Source organism: Polypterus senegalus, chromosome 4 (genome assembly GCF_016835505.1).
Source record: "Polypterus senegalus isolate Bchr_013 chromosome 4, ASM1683550v1, whole genome shotgun sequence".
NCBI classification, from domain to species: Eukaryota; Metazoa; Chordata; class Cladistia; order Polypteriformes; family Polypteridae; genus Polypterus; species Polypterus senegalus.
In genome coordinates this window covers 188186204-188205279 of record NC_053157.1, presented here as the reverse complement: position 1 = coordinate 188205279, position 19076 = coordinate 188186204, and the positions used below count along the sequence as shown (strand labels likewise).

The 19076-nt window shown below is 39.0% G+C and overlaps 1 protein-coding gene across 1 annotated transcript in view; it reads right to left on the bottom strand.

Moving 5' to 3' along the window:
• Window positions 1–1707: 1707 nt before the first annotated feature.
• Window positions 1708–19076, bottom strand: part of atoh8 (atonal bHLH transcription factor 8) — a 33757-nt gene continuing 16388 nt past the window's right edge. Inside the window, exon 3 of the mRNA XM_039751783.1 lies at window positions 1708–2936. Within this exon, the coding sequence (XP_039607717.1) occupies window positions 2931–2936 (6 nt within the window). The 3' untranslated portion in view covers window positions 1708–2930. The remainder of the gene's footprint in view (window positions 2937–19076) is intronic.

The following is a 19076-nucleotide window of genomic DNA, read 5'->3' as shown; positions in this document are numbered from 1 at the left end:
AGATTGTTCCTCCCCCACACTATGCGACTGTTCAGTTCCACTCGGGGAAAGTTATTGTCTGTCTGTTATACCTTCATTGTTATCACTCTTTAATTTAATGTTCTTTATCAGTATGCTGCTGCTGGAGTATGTGAATTTCTCCTTGGGATTAATAAAGTATCTATCTATCTATCTATCTATATATCTATCTATCTATTCATACTCTGGAAACTGTAGTTGGACCATTGCGTCTGTGCTGTGTTGTTGCCTTGCTGGGATCTTTTAGAATGTCCTCCCCATTGTAACGTTGGCTGCTGGTCAGTCTCTGTTGTGGATGAGACACAGCTGTTGTTGCTACCCTTTGGAGCAGAGCCCCTCATGTGTACAGTTGGCTGCATCAAAGCAAAGTTTCTAGCGGAATCAGTGAGTTGATGATGGTGGATTCTAATCCTCTCTAGCAGAGTCTAAGACAAAACATTTTCAGAAAAAGCCTTTGTGTGGTTAGAGAGTTTGATCTTTTAACATTTTTATTTGCAGCTGCACAGTTTTGATCTCTTTAACATGATGCACTTCTTCGTCAGTGGGTAGTCTCTCATGTGTTGAACAGGACTGGTGTGAGTTGTAACTGACCCATTCCTCAACCATTGACAGGATTGGAGATTAGGATGATATGCGTTGACTTCAAGATTTAATATGTCAGTAGGTCCAGTAGGTCACTTAATAGTTTAAAGTGATACATTAGGAAAGGGTCTTCATTGTAGGGTGCGAGATGGTGTTCCACAGCAAGGAGTAAGTATTTGGTACTCACCTTAAATCATCTGTTTCACCTATATGGACAAGCTGGCCCTGGGAGGACTAAAATCATTGGTTCCAGATGTGCAGTCAACTCATGATTTTTTTTTGAAGAAGGTGGAAAATGACATTCAGAATATAAGCTGCATATAAGACGTCTGAGAAATGTAAGGATCCCGTTGAGTCTGTCAGGTGTGTTTCGTCGTCTCAATATTTCATTCAGATACAGAACTTCCTAAACGCTGCCATGCATCCCACTTTGTCTACATGACTCTGCAATTTCACAATGATCCTTAGTGTGGGATTGTACTTTGTGGCTCCTATCTCGAAAGACTCACGATCTGAAGTGGTTGGTGCGTTTTGGGTGTTTTATTGTCTTGTGTTGTTTACTTGAAATCAATGATTGTTTTACAATTTTTTCTGTTAATGATGTATGATTTACAGACACATGGAATATATTACCAATGAGTGTGGTAAAAAAAATGGTACTTTAAGGACCTCAAAATCTCCACTCAGTGTTTTTTGGAGAAGTTAGGTGAATCGGATCGGCAGGCTTTTTGAGCTGAATGGCCTGTTCTTATCAAATTAATATTCTAATGTTTTAACATTAACATTGTGTTTGTACATAAGGCTGCTTTCTTGTTGCAGTGATGCTGCTGCATCTGCATCAGTTTATGACCTGCCCCTTTCCATTATGTAAAGGTGAGGAGTTACAGAACCTTCCCAATTTTACTTTATGACAAATACAGGAAATTATTCTTCATGATCTTTAAAAAGAATAATCATTAAAAATGTTTAGTTTTCTCAGCTTTGAGGTTTGCTTTGCCTACTTCGCAAAAGTCTGCCTGATGGTTTGGCATTTGTTGTTTAGTGTTTTTAATTCCTGGCTTTGAGATCCCAAACTTTTGCTACTCATCTCCTAATAATACAAATGTCTTTTTTTTTTTTTAGCATACTCGCTGGTGACAGAAAGCACTTTCCCTCAATTTTCAATGTTGCCCTTAAGTATATGATTCACTGCTTAGCTAAAAGGTTTCTGTTGAATCAAATTTACAAATAGTTTTCTGAATTTTGATTTGTCATGTGGTGGGTGCGCCGACGCGCTGTATCAGTGCATGCTCCTAAGCTTTTTGAATTTGGAAGGTCCAAATATACAATTTCTTTCTTTGTTTAAAACTTAAGAGGTTCAGTTCTCTTACTGTGTCCGAGAAGGACATTCCATTGAGTTCAGGAATGCATTTGTTTTCTCACTTCTGCACACCTTCTAGTACTCTGTTGTCTGTTTAGATGTGCTGAATGAGAAGCTGGCTGCCACACTCATGAAATTACAACGTGATGACCACATGTGTTCTGCGGATTGGGGGTGATAGCTGACGTTCCTGTGACATTCACTCAAAATGCAAATGACGGATCTCACGGCCAACTGTGTGACCTTGGATAGTTCAGTTAATCAGCCTCCAGTTTGTCCTCCACGTCCTCCCGTCTTTTGTCTACATTGAGATCCTAAGTATGCACTTGTGAGCACGTTTGCTTATGTCTCTCCCTCTAAATTCAGTGGAAATGTCACCTTAGACGTTCAGATTGAGCAAAATTTGAGCTGTGAGATGTAAAATACAAATGTATTGCTTGCCATCACCAGTTTTCTCTATTTTGCTATTACTTTAAGTTGTATATTATTGGAAAGCATGCTTGTATAATGCGGTGTAGTAAAATAAGCAAAAAAGGCAGCACAAATTGTGTCTAAATATATATATATATATTTACCTTGTCAATGATAATAATAATTAGGATTATACACAATAAAACACTTTCACGTGATGTAAACTAGTTTTTACTCTTCACTGAAAAGTCTATACAGAAAAAAAATCTGTATTTTAAAATATTTAACAGATGATCAGGTCTTTTCCTTAAAGAAAATTAAACTAATTTCTATCTAATCCCAGAAAAAAGTGCCACAAAAATTGCACAAATTACTGTTAATATAAACAAACCAAAAATAAAAATGAAAACTCATTTTTTGAACGAGTAAGCCCCTTGATCATAAACAGTCCTTTGAATGACAAGACGCTCTGTGCATAGTGATGGCCTGTGAACATTTCCAACAAGTCCTTGCCAAGCCTGATAAACTGAAGTCCCATAATGCCATGTCTTCTTTCTTGCTATTCCTAAAAAGAAAGAGAACCATTCACGTTAGAAATTAAATATAAGCACACGCAAACAAACATAAGCAAAGCGTGCCTCCGTAGAAGGGAAGTTACTCATTTAAAAACACCATTTGCATTTTCAAAATTTGCTTTTTAAAAAAACTTTTTTTTTCCTTTTTATAAAACTGAAAAAGCAACCCATTGTTCAAATGTGTGACCTTCTGTTAATTTGGTAGTTTTTCATTTTTTTTTTTTTTTTTTGCTCAAAAGCAGTTTCAAGCAGCTGCCATTTCTACAGATGGCAGGCAAAGAATTGCTGGTTCATTACTAAAGTCTCTAAGAGAGGAAGTGTTAATGTTCTGGAAGAAAAATACCTGTCAATCATGACTCCTTTCCCCTCAGCGCTGGTGAAATAAAACAGCACCAGAGGTAGGCACCCACAACATAACAAGAAATGGCTCTGCCTGCCAACTTTGAATGACACTATTAGCTTTTACAAAGACGCCACAGATTAAAATGCTGAACAGCCTGTGGGTTCTCACGCCCGTGTTGTTGGAGCTATAAAGACTGGAGGGCTAAAATGTCTGAAACTTGTGATGCTCTTCTCTTTTTTCGCTCACTTCCATGTAAAGGCAGATTGCAATTAGCTAGGCTTGCTGCAGTAACGACTCACTCATCCCGGGTCCTCCCTGCATGGAGTTTGCATGTTCTCCCCATGTCTGCGTGGCTTTCCCACGGGTGCTCTGGTTTCCTCGCACTGTCTTGCAGGTTAGCTGGATCAGTGATGCTAAACTGGCGCTAGTGCGTGTTTGCCTTGTGTCCAGGGTCTCTTTCTGCCTTGTGCCCTGTGCTGGCTGGGATAGACTCCAGCCTTCCCTCCGTCGCCACCCTGGATTGGGTTGAACGTGAGAAAATGACATGACATTTTGGGGTGAAATTTTAACATGAAATGATCACAATTGTAAGAACACCAGCCTGTATTTCTCATATTGCACAAGTGAGATCCAGAAAATGCAGTGGTATAAAGAAAACCATGGCTGAAACTCTACGATAAGGGATTTTATGTTTTCACTGAACAACTTTACTAGATATATAAATACAATAAAGTAAAAGACTGTGCCCATATGTAGTATTAGAAGAATTCAAATCTTAAATAATTCAATGAAACAACATTCTCATTTATACTGCCAAATGCATGAACAGTGCAGAGGACAGAACTCCTTTACCTAGCACACCATGATTTAAGAGACATCAGGGCTAACTTTTTGGCATTCACTGCCTGGTTGGCAAAAAACTGTCATTTCAACGCAGCATTTGCCTACTTACACGCAAGCAGAGTTCAAAATACTATGTTAGATACACACCATGCTATTTAAAAGCCTTATTATGTGAAATTATACAGGAAAAAGGAATTTGAATTGTATTAGTACTAATAATTGAATTAATAAAATAAAAATACACTGCAAACTGGACATCTGTACTCCATCTAAGAGAGGCTTACAATGTATAAATAATTATAATTATAACTTGAATGACAATCAAGGTCAGCACCAGAACAAATGTAACGGAGGCTTGATGGGGGCAATACAATTTTCATTGTGGGGCAGCATATGATTGTTAATTACAATAAAAATAAATACTACTTTATTTTCAGTTCACATCAAATATCCATCCATCCATTATCCAACCCGCTATATCCTAAATACAGGGACACGGGGGTCTGCTGGAGCCAATCCCAGCCAACACAGGACACAAGGCAGGAAACAAAACACCGGGCAGGGCGCCAGCACATCGCAGGGCACACACACACACACCAAACACACACGCGGGACAATTTAGAATCACCAATGCACCTAACCTGCATGTCTTTGGACTGTGGGAGGAAACCGGAGCGCCCGGAGGAAACCCACGCAGACACGGGGAGAACATGCAACTCCACGCAGGGAGGACCCGGGAAGCGAACCCGGGTCTCCTAACTGCGAGGCAACAGCGCTATCAGTGCGCAACCATGCCACCTCACATCAAATATATATATATGTATATATATTTATTGTGGCAGACGATCAGGGACCTTGCCCCACTGGGACACCTGGAGAAGGTAAGGACCAGGAGAGGGGCAATATCTTCCCTGGGGTGCAAGAAGGCAGCCCCCCCTGGATTACATCAGGGCCACGGATTGGGAGCTTGGAAGCATAACCCTGTTGGGGTCTGTGGCCACAGCCAGGGGGCGCCAAGATGATCCCAGAGCCCTGGATGGCAGCACTTCCATCACACCAAGAAGTGCTGCCAGTAGAGGAACCAAATGAATCTGGAGTTCTTCGGGTGCCCATGCAGTACTTCTTCCACACCAGGAAGTGCTGCAGGAAGTTCATCAGGGCACACCTGGAGCACATCCAGGTACAACATAAAAGGGGCCGCCTCGCCTCACTCCATTCGAGGAGCAGGAGTTGGGAGGAAGAGGACAGAGCTTGTGAGGAGAGGAGTAAAGGCAGCAGAAGAGTGAAAAGAAGGGACTGTGAGCAAATTGAGGTTGTTTAAGTGCATTGTGTGGTGTTGTAAAAGGGCAAAGAGAATTAAACGTGTGTTTTGGACATCGTCTGTCTGTGTCCGGGCTTCTATCACTATATATATATATATATATATATATATATATATATATATATATATATATATATATATATATACACATACAAAATTAGTCACATATATACATATGTATATGTGACTATTATAAAATATGCAAAAATAGCAAAAGACATCCCAAAAGTGAACTAAACTAAGAATATAAGAACCAATAGCCAAGGCCAAAGAACAGAACTTCCAGAAACCAGAGAATTAAAACTGAGAGCTTCCAAAAAATCTTTTAAAAGGGACTTCAAAACCTTCATCCCTGCAACACAAGCAGGACGGCAAATGTCTCAGCACAGGTCTGAGGCATCAAAGGCTTGATCCTACCCAGTCAGTCCTACCCCTCAGAATCAACATGTAAATGGCAAAATAAATAACAAACAACACTGATATAATAGGAAAAATGAAAAAGAATTATAAGGACAGAAACCTTAACATCAGCTATATCAAAATAATTCATAAAAAATAACCAAATTAAAAAAAAACAAAGAAACCAAAAATATAAAGGGCATTAGCAGCAATAATCAAGTTCCGGGTTTTTGTCATGTTTACATAGTATAATGTAATTCTGTATCTAAATGTTTTTACAGAGTAGTGACAGTAGTATGATGCAAACAACAGACCAAAAAGACAATGACTGGCATCATATACGGAATGTGTACAAGATCACATGTAAAATACATATACATACATATATATATATATATATATATATATATATAAATACACACACATACATATATATATATATATACATATATATATATATATATATATATATTCTACATGTGATCTTGAATGCATTCAGAGTATGATGTTGTGCATATATATTGTTTAAAGAAAATCTGATAACTTTACCAGCAAGGATTAGTTGGTTTGAGGATATTGTAACTGGATGGTGGATAATTCAATTGAGAACGCATGGTGGCTGTAAGCAGAAGACAGAAGAAGGGAGGGAAGGGAGGAAGGCAGAGGTTTAGGTGGAGAGAGATTTAATGGTGCTAAACAGGAATAAATGGATGGCCAACCTCTAACAGCTGGGAAGCAGTCTTAACAGAAAGAAGAAAGACTCCCATTTCATCCCCTGAGTGGCTGAGTGTTGCTCTGTGATCAACAGGCCAATAATGTTGCCCACTTAAAGCTCAATGCTGTCACTTCTCTATGACCTTGAAATGGATAAGCAGATTACAAAATGGATGGATATTTTATGTTTTAAGCACATTTGTAAATGTGTAAAGTTTTTGAGTTTTTAAATGAGAAGTACTTTGTAACACTGAATTGAAATTAAACTTCTCTGAAAACTATAACACAGATGGAAAAAAAACACGAAAGAAGAAAGCCAGAATATATTTACATTTTCACTTGCTGCCATATGGGAGCTCAGTACTTCATATACATTTGCTGAGATTCTTGCAAAAGTATTATGAACTAATTTTTAACAAGTTGCGTGTGTTATTTATTTATTTTTTTTTGCCACCGCAGGCATTTGTGCAAAAATGAAATGGAGGTCAACCTGGGCTTCTAAGATAGAGGATTTAGCAACAATGTATTTTACGATCCTCCCACAGACAACCTCGTTGGAGAGCAGGCGATGTCTTCCAAGGTTAAAACAGTCCAAGCGCTTTTAATGAGGTTATGAGCATTCCTGAGGTTAAAAACAATGACCACAGCATCATGCTCAGTAACTGGAATTAATAATGGTGGTACTGACCGTTATTTTTACTTCTCAAATGTACTTTCACTTTCCAGCAATCTACCAGGTGACATATTAAGTCATTAGACTAACCTTGACGGGAGCAAGACATTCAAACCCACACTTTGTCAAACCTGTTCATCACATTTCTCCAAAGTAAAATCAACTACAGGTCCCCAAATATGCCCACTGGTGAGTATAACTTGCTCAACATCCACATTTCTAAATCTTGCTTTGGAATGATTACTTTGACAATATATTTCTTTTAAGTATTTTTAAAATCCGTAATCACTTTTTCTTTTTAGTTTAAGTCATTTAATAATTAGATGACTCCATTGAGCTATACATGAATTATAATTTGGTTTTTAATTTGCAACTAATTCTGTTCTGTTCTGTTCTAATTTCATTTTCTTTGCGTTAATGATTTTCCCAAGTACAGTAGTTGTTATCATTAAAAATACCAAATTCATAATAAGAGAAAGAACATACCAATGTGTAATGAGCAGTTAATGCAGACTCCATACAATCCATGGTTGCTTGCTTTAAAATATTAGAATGATGTGTGGGTGCGTGAATAAGTGTGCCCTGCAATGGACTGGCACCCCGTCCAGAGTATGCTCCTGCCTTTTTCTTGATTCTGCTGTGATAGGCTCCAGCTATACATGACAGAATCAATATGATTGGAAAATAAATAAAAAAGTTTAGAACTAATCTATTCTCATATAATTAAAAATGCATGCCTTTTCCTTCTTGTGTCTGTAGGATTTTTTTCCAAATTCATTGAATCCCCGCCTCAAAAGATCATCATGATGACTTTAAATTGTTCAGACTGGACCGTGCTATACCCAGGAATTGACTGGTTTCTTCTTTTCAGTCAAGACTCTTACTCTCTGTATCATACAGATATATTGGCCTTTTCAAAATGTCAGATCAGTTACTTATTTCCAGCCACATCTCTGTTGCCCACTATTAACCACATGGAATAAATTATCTGAATCACAACTGAAACTAATGTGGAAATAGGATCAGGGGTACATCAGGTAAGCCGATTTGTGTTTTCTATTAAATAAAATAAAGTTAGCATTTTAATACATTCTTGTTTAGCATGGCGCCAGAGAGTGGCGACATGTTGCATGTTGGTCAGACATGCAAGTAAGAATTTCATTGTACTCTGCACTCGTGACAATACTACTACTAGAAACTCCAAAAAGAATATTGTTAAGTTGATTTGGATGGCAGAAGCAAGACGCAAGTGCTCATTGGCACCCATGTGTGAGTAATGACTGAAGATAAGAACAATAAAACAAAAATGAAATTTCTCCAAAGAGTTAGTTGCTGTTTTATCTTCCATATGATAGATGGAGAAATTTGGCAGTCCTGTAGAACTTCACTCTGGAGCTGCAGCTCCTCTGAATAGAGTGAAGGCAGCAGAGGTGTTTCAGGCATTTGAAGAGGATGGAGTCAGGGCTCCTTCAGTTTAAGGTGCATCGGGCTCAACCTACCAGAAGAATGTGGTGCAGGGATTACACTCAAGAAAGAATCTGTTAGTAACAGATGTGTAAAGGACAGTATGGCCAGCTTGTTGCTACATGAACCATACCAGGTCACACAGGTTACAAATGGATGACCTGACAGATCTTTATATTCAGTATACACTGATCAGCCATAACATTAAAAACAACTGCCTAATATTGTGAACAGCAGGTCCCCCTTGTGTTACCAAAACAGCTCTAACTAACTCAGACATGGTCTCCACAAGAACTCTGATGGTGTCCTGTAGTATCTGGCACCAAAATATTAGGATCAGATCTTTTAAGTCCTGTAAATTGCAAGGTGGTGCCTCCAAGAATTGGACTTGTTCTTCCAGCACATCCCACGGCTCTTTGTGGGATTATAGCAGACATGCTAGCCTTTGCTCCCCACATCAGTGAGACTTGGGTGCCCTTGACTATGTCACCAGTTCACCTATTGTCCTTCCTGAGACCACTTTTGGTAGTTACTAACCATTGCTTACTGGAAGCACTCCACAAGACCTGCCATTTTGGAGATGCCCTGACCCAGTTGTCTGGCCATCACAATTTGGCCTTTGTCAAAGTTGTGCAGATCCTTATGCTTGTCCATTTTTACTGCTTCCAACACATTACCTTCAAGAACCGATTTATCACTTGCACTTAATATATCCCATCCCTTGACACTGTAAAAACATAATCAATGTTATTCATTTCATCTGTCAGTGGTTTTAATGTTATGGCTGATCTTTGTGTGTGTGGATGTGTCCCTTCGGACACCACTTCAAAACCATAATCATAATTGAGCCAAGGACTCTAAAATGCAGAAAAATAATAATAGTAAATACTTACTTTCATTATAAACTAGCCGTGCCCCACCCACGTAGAAGTAAAACAGGATAGTGAGGATGGCCCTGCCCGGCTCCCTACTCCTGATGTCACACTTCCCCTTCCCCTTGGCCCGCAGCCTCTGTCTCGGATTAGCGTGAATATATTGCTCCTGCAGGCAAACTATGATGACGATAAGAGTCACAAAATCACCCGGAATGTTCGAGCAAATTCTAGAAAAAAGCCTGATCTAAATCCGTTAAGTATTTCTCTTGTTCGGTAGCTAAGCGGAGGTAATGTGCGCCCTATGGCTGGCGCATCAGTGAGGAGGGCCCCACCCCCTGCATCTCTATGATACTTAGTGCGATGAGAGAAAATCAACCGGAATGTTCAAACAAACTATAGAAAAAACCCGATCTAGTAGTTCTCTTGTGAAAAGCGGACAGACATAAAGACAGACGTTGGATTTTATATATATAGAGAAGTGACATACAAAAATAAATTGTATTGTATCGTATTGTATTGTATATACTGTATATATATATATATATATATTCAATTGTATTTCGCATCTCTCTTCACTGAAGTAAAAAGAGGGTCTTGCTTATGGCCTGAACTACTGGCCCCTGCCCTGTCAAATGCCATTTGAAGATTTAAGATTTTTTTTTGCCTTTTGCATAAACACAAATAGGAATTCATACTTGATCTGCACAGTCAGGTACATAAAACATAGTACAGGATACCCATATAAAATATCTGACAAAACGAGTGCAAGACAATACAAATACAATACAGGACACTGACATGACTAGGTAGTATGTTGACTGTTGTTGAATGTACTGTATGTTTAATGTACAGCTTACTTATTCAAACTGTAGTGCACATTATTGAGGAGATGGACTGCAGAGTAGTAAAAACTGTTTCTGAACCAAGAGGTGCTAGCTTTGATACCAGCATACTTATGTTCTGAGGTCAGCTTGGAAAACAGACTGTGCCCAGGGTGACTTGGGTCACACAGAATTGCATCAGTCCTATTTCTGCAGCTTTTGGAATATATGGACTCTGTGGCAGGAAGAAAAGAGCCAGTGATACGCTGTGCCCGCTTCCTCACCCTTTGTAGTGATCTCTTTTCCTGGACTGTTGCGTCCCCATACCAGACTGTGATCCCTTCTGTCAGTACATTCTCAGTAGCGCTGTGGTAGAAGTTCACCAGCATTTCTTTCTGCATACCACACTTCCACAAACATCTGAGGAAACAAAGGCGCTGCTGTGCTTTTTTGATGATGGCAGTGGTGTTTTGTGACCAGTTAGGTTTCATTTAGTATTTAGTTTAATTTCAGTTTAGTTAATTTTTGTGCAGTCCAAGAAATTTGAAACTGCCCATTCTCTCCACCACTGCCCCATCAATGCAGATGGTTGAGTTTTTCATCTCTTTCCTCCTGAAGTCCAAAATCATTTCTTTAGTTTTATGTTCAAGATGAGTTTGTTGATATGACACCAGTTTGCCAGACTGTTAATCTTCTGATGGCATGGTGTCTCATTGTTGTTCTTAACGAGACAGTGGTGTTGTCAGCAAACTTCATGATATGGTTCATGTCAAATAAGGCTGTGCAGTCATGACTGAAGAGCGAGTGCAGCTTTGGGCTCAGACAGCAGCCTTGTGAAGCTCCAGTGTTCGCCATCAGTGGTGATGTTTTGTTGTAAATCCTACTAACGTGAATTCTACCCATTAAAAAGCCCAGTAACCAGTTACAGATAGAATTCGGCAGTCACAGTTTCTGGAATTTAGCAACCAGTTTGGTAGGGGTTGATGGTATTAAAACCTGAGCTGTACTCAATAAATAGCATCCTTACATGTTTTGACTATCTAGGTGATGAAGAGCAGTGTGGACAGTCTGCGTCACCCACAGATCTGTTTGCAGGGAGTCCATTATACAGTATATCCTTGGTGACCCCTTTCCATGCTCTTAAAAATAATGTTTTTTTAATGGAACTTTGTGGTTTCTTAGTGGGTTGTGTGGTTCCTCACAGAGCTACTGCTTAAGGAAAGGACCATTTCATTATTGGGAAAGATTCCTTGCATATGAAGTTGTTTCTTTGTGCTTTGAAAAGCTTCCCAATACGTAGAAATAAAGACGGAAATCTTTAATGCTTGGTGGGCTATACAACAGGATACTAACAGATTAAGGAAACCATTTACTCATGATTATTTACTCTATGAAGCCTGTTACAGATCTAAATAAATAGCAGTGTTTTTTTTTTGGAACCTTCATGTTAATGGATCTTTTGGAAATCAAAAATGGTTCCTGTATGCATTGCTGTGAAAAATAACGTTGGCACCTTTATTTTTTTAGAGTGCAATCCACTACAATATATGCTTTTATAGATCATATAGTGATTGTGTGTGTTCAGTAATGTATACTGTGAACCACTGCAGAGTACAGTATTTTACTTATTTTCAGGTTTTTATGAAGATGCTCATGTGATAAAGCCAAAAATTCATAACATTTTTTATGAATGAACACAGCAAATTAATTGCAGAAAAGGGGTTGTAAAGAATTATGACATACCTACAAAATCTATCTATCTATTCAGCATACACACTATGCATAATGTGTGTACTGTATGTATACTCAGGTTTTAGGCAATGTAAAATTAATAGCAAAGCTTTTCTGACAAACCTCAGTATAAATAAGTCGACATCAAAAATGACATATTTTTAAAAACCTAATCAGCTTCACTTCTCTAACCGTTTCAAAGTGCAGCCCCAACAAAGGGATTTTTCATGATGGGACTCCCGTCCCTCCCTTCTCCTTCATCCCTCCAATCCCGCCTAGAACAGCTGCTTTCAGTGTTGTTGATGAGTGCTTTTTATTTCAAAGTGTGTGTGTGTGTGTGATTTTTTTTTTTTTTGAACAGATGGCCAGGAGAGAGCTGGGGAATGTGCCAGCAAGAGCTGGGGAATGTGCCAAGTCCTGCAGTGACTGAGCGCTCTGGGCTCCGGCTCGCGTGCCTTTCCCTGCCCTCTGCCCTGAGTGGCGCCAGCAGGACTTCCCAACTAGCGCTCTGAACATCTGGAGTCTGGGACTGCCAGGAAAAAGCCAACGAGCGAAGGAGGGGAGGAGGGGGGATCGGGTAGGAGGAGAAGGTGGGGAGGGGGCGGGGGGCTACTGCCGTTAAGTATGAAGGCACGGAGCTCGTGTACTCCCTGTAATACTGGATAATCACTTCTGTAATTTTATAAGGCGCCTTTCACCACGGGCAATAGAACAACGCGTTTATAAACCAAGCACGAACACAGGAGTTGACACTTAACATTGCAAGCTAACCTTGAGGGAAGATCACTGCTGCGCTTGCATTTGTTTACCAATAAGGCTGCGAACACAGACGTGCGTTAGGACAGCGTCACAGGTGGCATCAGATGAACTTAAAGTAGTCGATAATACGCCCCAAAGCCAAGATCGGCAGCCGCCCTACCCGCACAACCCGTCTCGTCCCGCGTGGGAATGCGGTGCTGCTGCGCGTCAGCTTTACTGTCGGTCCAGTAAAGCCCTGATAAATACATAAGCGAGTTTACACATTGTTAGGAGCGGCAATGCGCACAGGCACAGCGCTCGTGTTCAGTTAATCAAATGGAAAGTATATTTCCACATATACGCTTATTAAAACCAATTTAACAAGTAAAGATCTTAGATTAAGAATAACTAGCGCCGCTGAACCGATTACAGTCTGCGTGGAGCATGTCTTTAATGAATCTAGTGTCCCGTCCAGGGTTGGTTACAGTTTTTCAGCCCATGTTACTCGGGGGAGATTCGACTGCCAAAAAAAGATTGTCTCACATTGATGAGTGAATGGAGTTTAAGTTCATCGACAGAGCACTAATAAATAAAATATAAAACGGTACTCAGCATTATCAGCAGGGTGGCTCACGGACTTTGTGACACAAGGGGTGGATGAGCTGCAAAATATATATATATATATATATAAAAGGTTTGAAACTCAGGTCGTTTTAAAAAATATTCTTAAAGTTGTGGAGACCTTCTTTGCAAAACTCATTATTTTATGTCTTTATTTTTTAAATTTCCATTATGGTGGGACAGGAAGACTATTTTGGCAGCATCCCTGGACTAACACGACTTCATTATAAGGACATCACACTCCAGCATATCCCCATATTCACTCACACTGGGTAAGTCAGTCATGTACTTCATGTTTCATCTGAATACTGAGGAGAATTAGAAATGGCAGTGCAATTCCCACTAGTCAATCTAAGCTGTCCCGATATCTCATTTAGATATTAGTATAGCCTTCAAAACGTCTCACAGAATCAACTGTTTTAAGTCCATCTTGATATAAAGGCACACAGAATGAACACACAAATGCAACTTTTACATTGACATGGATAAGAATAAACCCGACAGAACTGTTTTTTTAAATAGGTAGCTTAACATTTATAAGGTAAAAACAAGTGATGTAAGGAATAATTATTAAAGAAAACACTTGAGGAAAATAATCACCATGGGAAACTGCCTGTAAGTACTGAAAAGTAGAGAAAAACTGAGTAAGAAGTTAAACCAAACAGGAAAACAATGTATCAAAAAGACAATGGACGGCCAGATGAGATGACTGCACAGCTGGCAAAACACCTGGACGGCAGCCAGATGTTCTACAATTTATTATTGCTAGTGGACTGCTAACATATGAGAGTGAAAAGGAAAGCAGAGGCACAGTAGCATGAAGCCAAAAGAATGCTACACAGAGACGCAGAAGCACCAAAACATCAAATAAGGCAGGAAAATATGGAAAAAATCAAAAGCGCATTTTGCTTTCCACATTAAGCCCTTCTCTTTGTGTTCTGTGGTGCTATAGTTAGAATTTTAAAGTAAGACTGCAGGATTTGGTAGTGTTTTAGACTTCAACATATACTGTTGGAAGATGTGAAAAAGGTTTTCCATATTTGTAGTTTGAACATCTGGATTTTGGAATTGCCTGATGTTCTTTTGAAACAGCTTACATAAAACCTGACAGTGTATATAGCTAACAATACTAAATAGTATACGAGCAATATTTCAGAATCTTTCCTAATTAGTCACATAAACATCTGGATTCTTGAAGGAACAAACACATTGTTATATTCACAACACAACTGTGATGTATGCCATGTGCTAGACAAGGTTGCCTCTGAGATGGATGCACTATAGTATGGGCTACCTAACATCTGGCACTCTCGGTACTCATTTTACATATTTACATTTACTTATTTGGCTGATGCCTTTATCCAAAGTGACTTGCAACATTGGTTACATTTCTTTTGGTTTTCCAATTGGAGCACTGGCAAGTGTCTTCCGCATGGTCGCACAGTGTCAGTAGCAGGAGTTTGAAGTCCAAAGCCTATTTATAAGTCACACCGCCATGAAAACACAAATATTCACTTTTCCAACTCAGTTTCTCCTCTGAGCCTAACTTGCTTTGTATTCAGAGAGGACATAGAGTGGCTGTGTATTCATATGGTGGCAGCCCAGTGGTTAGCACTCCTGGCTCATTTACATTTACTTGGCCAAGACCTTTATCCAATTTCTTTTGGTTTTCCAATTGTTGCTCAGGTGTGTGAAGTGACTTGCTCAGGGTTACACAGCGTCAGTGGCAGGATTTGAACCCACAACTACTGGGTTTGAAGTCCAAAGCCTTAACCACTGTGCCACACTGCCTGCCAAAGTCAAACATTTCATGTACTCTCAGTTTTGGACCTATCAAAATGTTCCTCTTATATCCAGTGTCAACAGAGAGCCACTTCCCGTAGCAAGAAGGTTCCACCGAGATTTGACCTCAGATCGCTGGATCCAGAATCCAGAGTGCTAACAATTATACCATAGAACTAAGCTCATGATTTTTTAGCGACGTGAGATCGAATGCCTCACCCAGTTCTCTTCTGACTATAGAGTCTGCATTTTCTTCCTTGTCTGTGTGGATTTTTTGGAGGTATTTTTTCTTTCCTCTCACATCCTCAAAGGTGGGCTATGCAGGATAATCGGAGGTTCTAAACTGGCCTTTGTGTACATGTAAGCGTAGGTGTGTGTGACTGTGCACTAACTGGCATCATGTCCAGGAACACTGGCATTGACTGCAGTCCCACCACAATCCTGAATTAGATCAAGCAGGTCTGAGAATATTATGTTGTTATAAATATGGTACTGTTCTTTATAAAGATTAAATATATCTGCTATTTAGGATGCATAGATGCATGAAAATTTAGAAAAGTAATTTATCTACTGTATTTTCTCACCTTGCTTTTTTCATTATAGAGTCATAGGGAGCCAAAGCTTTCACCTGGATGAAAGGAATATGTTCTGGGCAGGATGCCATCCATCACAGGGGACAGGCATGGTCACCTAGGCCATTATAAAGCTGCCATGGAAATTGTTTTAATGAAGGAGGAAGCTGGTGGACCCAGCATGTGGAAGGATGTGCAGATTCATTAGAGACAATAACTGGGTAGGTCTGGTTGTTGAGTTTGGGCTCCTGGAAAGTTGAAGAAGCATCATTAACCATTGTGCCATCTTGTTGCCAAAATGAAAATCATCATAATGGTATTTGTAGAGAGATTCTAGTGGGGAATAGGAAAGCATTTGATAGTTCCTGGCATTAATGACTATAAATTTGTTAACCCATGTGACTCTTTGAATAATGTCAGAATCTGTAGGCCCATTTTATAAAATCCACCTTTTAAATTCTGGGAAAATATCAGTTTTATCAGTCCATTTCCATCCAGGTATCTTTCTCTAACAAAAGGACTGCAAGGTTAGTGACACTGGCCTCATATGATTGAGTGTATTATATTCATGGCTGTGCCTTTGAAGATGGTATTGATGATTGATGATCCTGAACTAATTATGTGGGATGGTAAAAGGATAGAGTTAACAATTTAGAGATGCTGGCTATCGGAACCTAACCTTTTCTCCATGGCTCCAAAACAGGAGCAAGCCCTGTGAGGGCAGTCAGTCAACAGCAAGTCTTGCAATCTTTGTTGATTCAGCAAGGATAAGGAACCCAAAATGATGTCTTTGAGCTGTCAGTGGCAAACTGCATTTCATTTAGGAGGAACCTCATGCAAATGTGCAAGAAAGCACCTCTGGTCGTAAAGTGGCACCTTCTCAAAAGTGGTATCTGCTTATTTATTTTGAATTAAATCTTAACCTAGATTATATTATTATTTTTCTATTTTATTTTAAAAATGTATATTCATTTGTGTATTTATTTTCTTAACCTGTTAATTCTAATACTATTATGGGGTTACTGGAGCCTATTGTGACAACATTGGGTGTAAAGGAAGAGTCAATCATGGATGCCAGAACAGATCCACCAATTAACACAAAGTAAATGAATTAGCTCTCCGGTGTTTGTTCTAATGAGATTCCAAATATATGCGACCGAGACATTGCGATCCCAAGGTCAGATTTTCATATTATATTTTTACTTGCTTTATAAAATGCTGTTTGCGTGAAAATGTTTACGCAAAACAAAATGCTTGACACATTTTCTCCACCCTCCCAAAAATGTGTTTATTTCCTTCTGTTTTAAAGACTAAGTCTCTCACGCTTTATGAAACACAGAAAGGCAGGCGAGCAGCCGGTGTTGGTTAAAGCGTTAATGAAAAGATGAAGCGTCCCCCTGACCCGAGTTTTAATCATCCATTGAAACTCCTGCTGATTTATAGTGAGTCGTGACATGTGGATCCAGCAGAATGCAGGGGGAAGTTCAGTTCAAGTTTACAGAACTCCCATTGTCATAAAAACTCCATGCAAACACATGAATCAACTCTTTTATTCACCCGTGCCACTTCTGCAGAAAGTTAGACAAGCAATGATTATTTTTGTCTTTGCCACTCTGTTTTCCTAAGAGATGAAGGAACACTGTTTGTACCACTTGCTGGATCTGGTTTGATACTACAATTAATATGACATAAAATAAAAAAGGGTAATTATTTATTATCTAATATTGACTCAAACTCTGTAGAAAGATTGTTAGCTCTCTTTACCAGATATTTCAGAAAGTACAATGAAATATTTATTAGGTAACTAAAATGTAGTTTATAATCATTCAGTGCTGTTAAACATAAACTGGTAACTACAGGGTGCAAAGCCCTGTAGCTCCCCCTAAAAATGAACTATTTACTTCTTATTTACTCCAGTTTTGCGACATGACTGATACTGTAACAAGGCAATGTTGCACTGTACAAGAGAACAGTGCAATGCAACACCTAAAAGAGACTGGAAATCAGTTATAGTTCAAAGAATACATGCTGATGACTTCAAATATACAATAAATATAATCTACCATCACAATTTATGGTTTATATTTCAAGACTATAATATAAATGCAGTGATGGTAATTTGACTTCATTGGCCATTAAAGTTTGTGCCCCAACTGTCATTATGCTTACACCATCCTTGTAGGCCACATGGTGGGTAACATCTCAGTTATTAGTGAGGGTGATCCAGGTACTTCTGTTACAGAGAGTGAGATTGAGGAAAAGTAAAACCAGGAGTCACTGTTTATATTGTAAATATAATGGTATTATAGTCATAATACTGCGGTGGGCTGGCACTCTGCCTGGAGTTTGTTTCCTGCCTTGTGCCCTGTGTTGGCTGGGATTGGCTCCAGCCGACCCCCGTGACCCTGTAGTTAGGATATAGTCATAATAATTTCTATTGTATTATTAGTGATATAAAGGATACCAAAAATACTTATACAAACTGGCTATGAAACAGGGGATTAATGGGATGTAGAACTGATTTTACCCTTGATTGATTAGTATCTTATTAATTGCAGCATTAAAAACAAAATATATATATATATGACATATATATATATGACGTATATATATATATATATATATACATATATATATACATATATATATATACACATATATATATATATACATATATATATATACATATATACACTGTGTGCACAATTATTAGGCAAGTGAGTATTTTGACCATATCATCATTTTTATGCGTATATTCCAACTCCAAGCTGTATTAACTTGAATGCTTATTGGATTTAAGCACGTCAGGTGATGTGTATTTGTGTAATGAGGGAGGGTGTGGCCTAAGGAGATCAACACCCTATATCAAGGTGTGCAGAATTATTAGGCAGCTAGTTTTCCTCAGGCAAAATGGGCCAAAAAGAGATTTAACTGACTCTGAAAAGTCAAAAATTGTAAAAGTCTTTCAGAGGGATGCAGCACTTTTGGAATTGCTAAGATATTGGTGTGTGATCACAGAACCATCAAACATTTTGTTGCAAATAGTCAACAGGGTCGCAAGAAACGTGTTGAGAACAAAAGACGCAAATTAGCTGCCAAAGATTTGAGAAGAATCAAACGTGAAGCTACCAGGAACCCATTATCCTCCAGTACTTTCATATTCCAGAGCTGCAACCTACCTGGAGTGCCCAGAAGTACAAGGTGTTCAGTGCTCAAAGACATGGCCAAGGTAA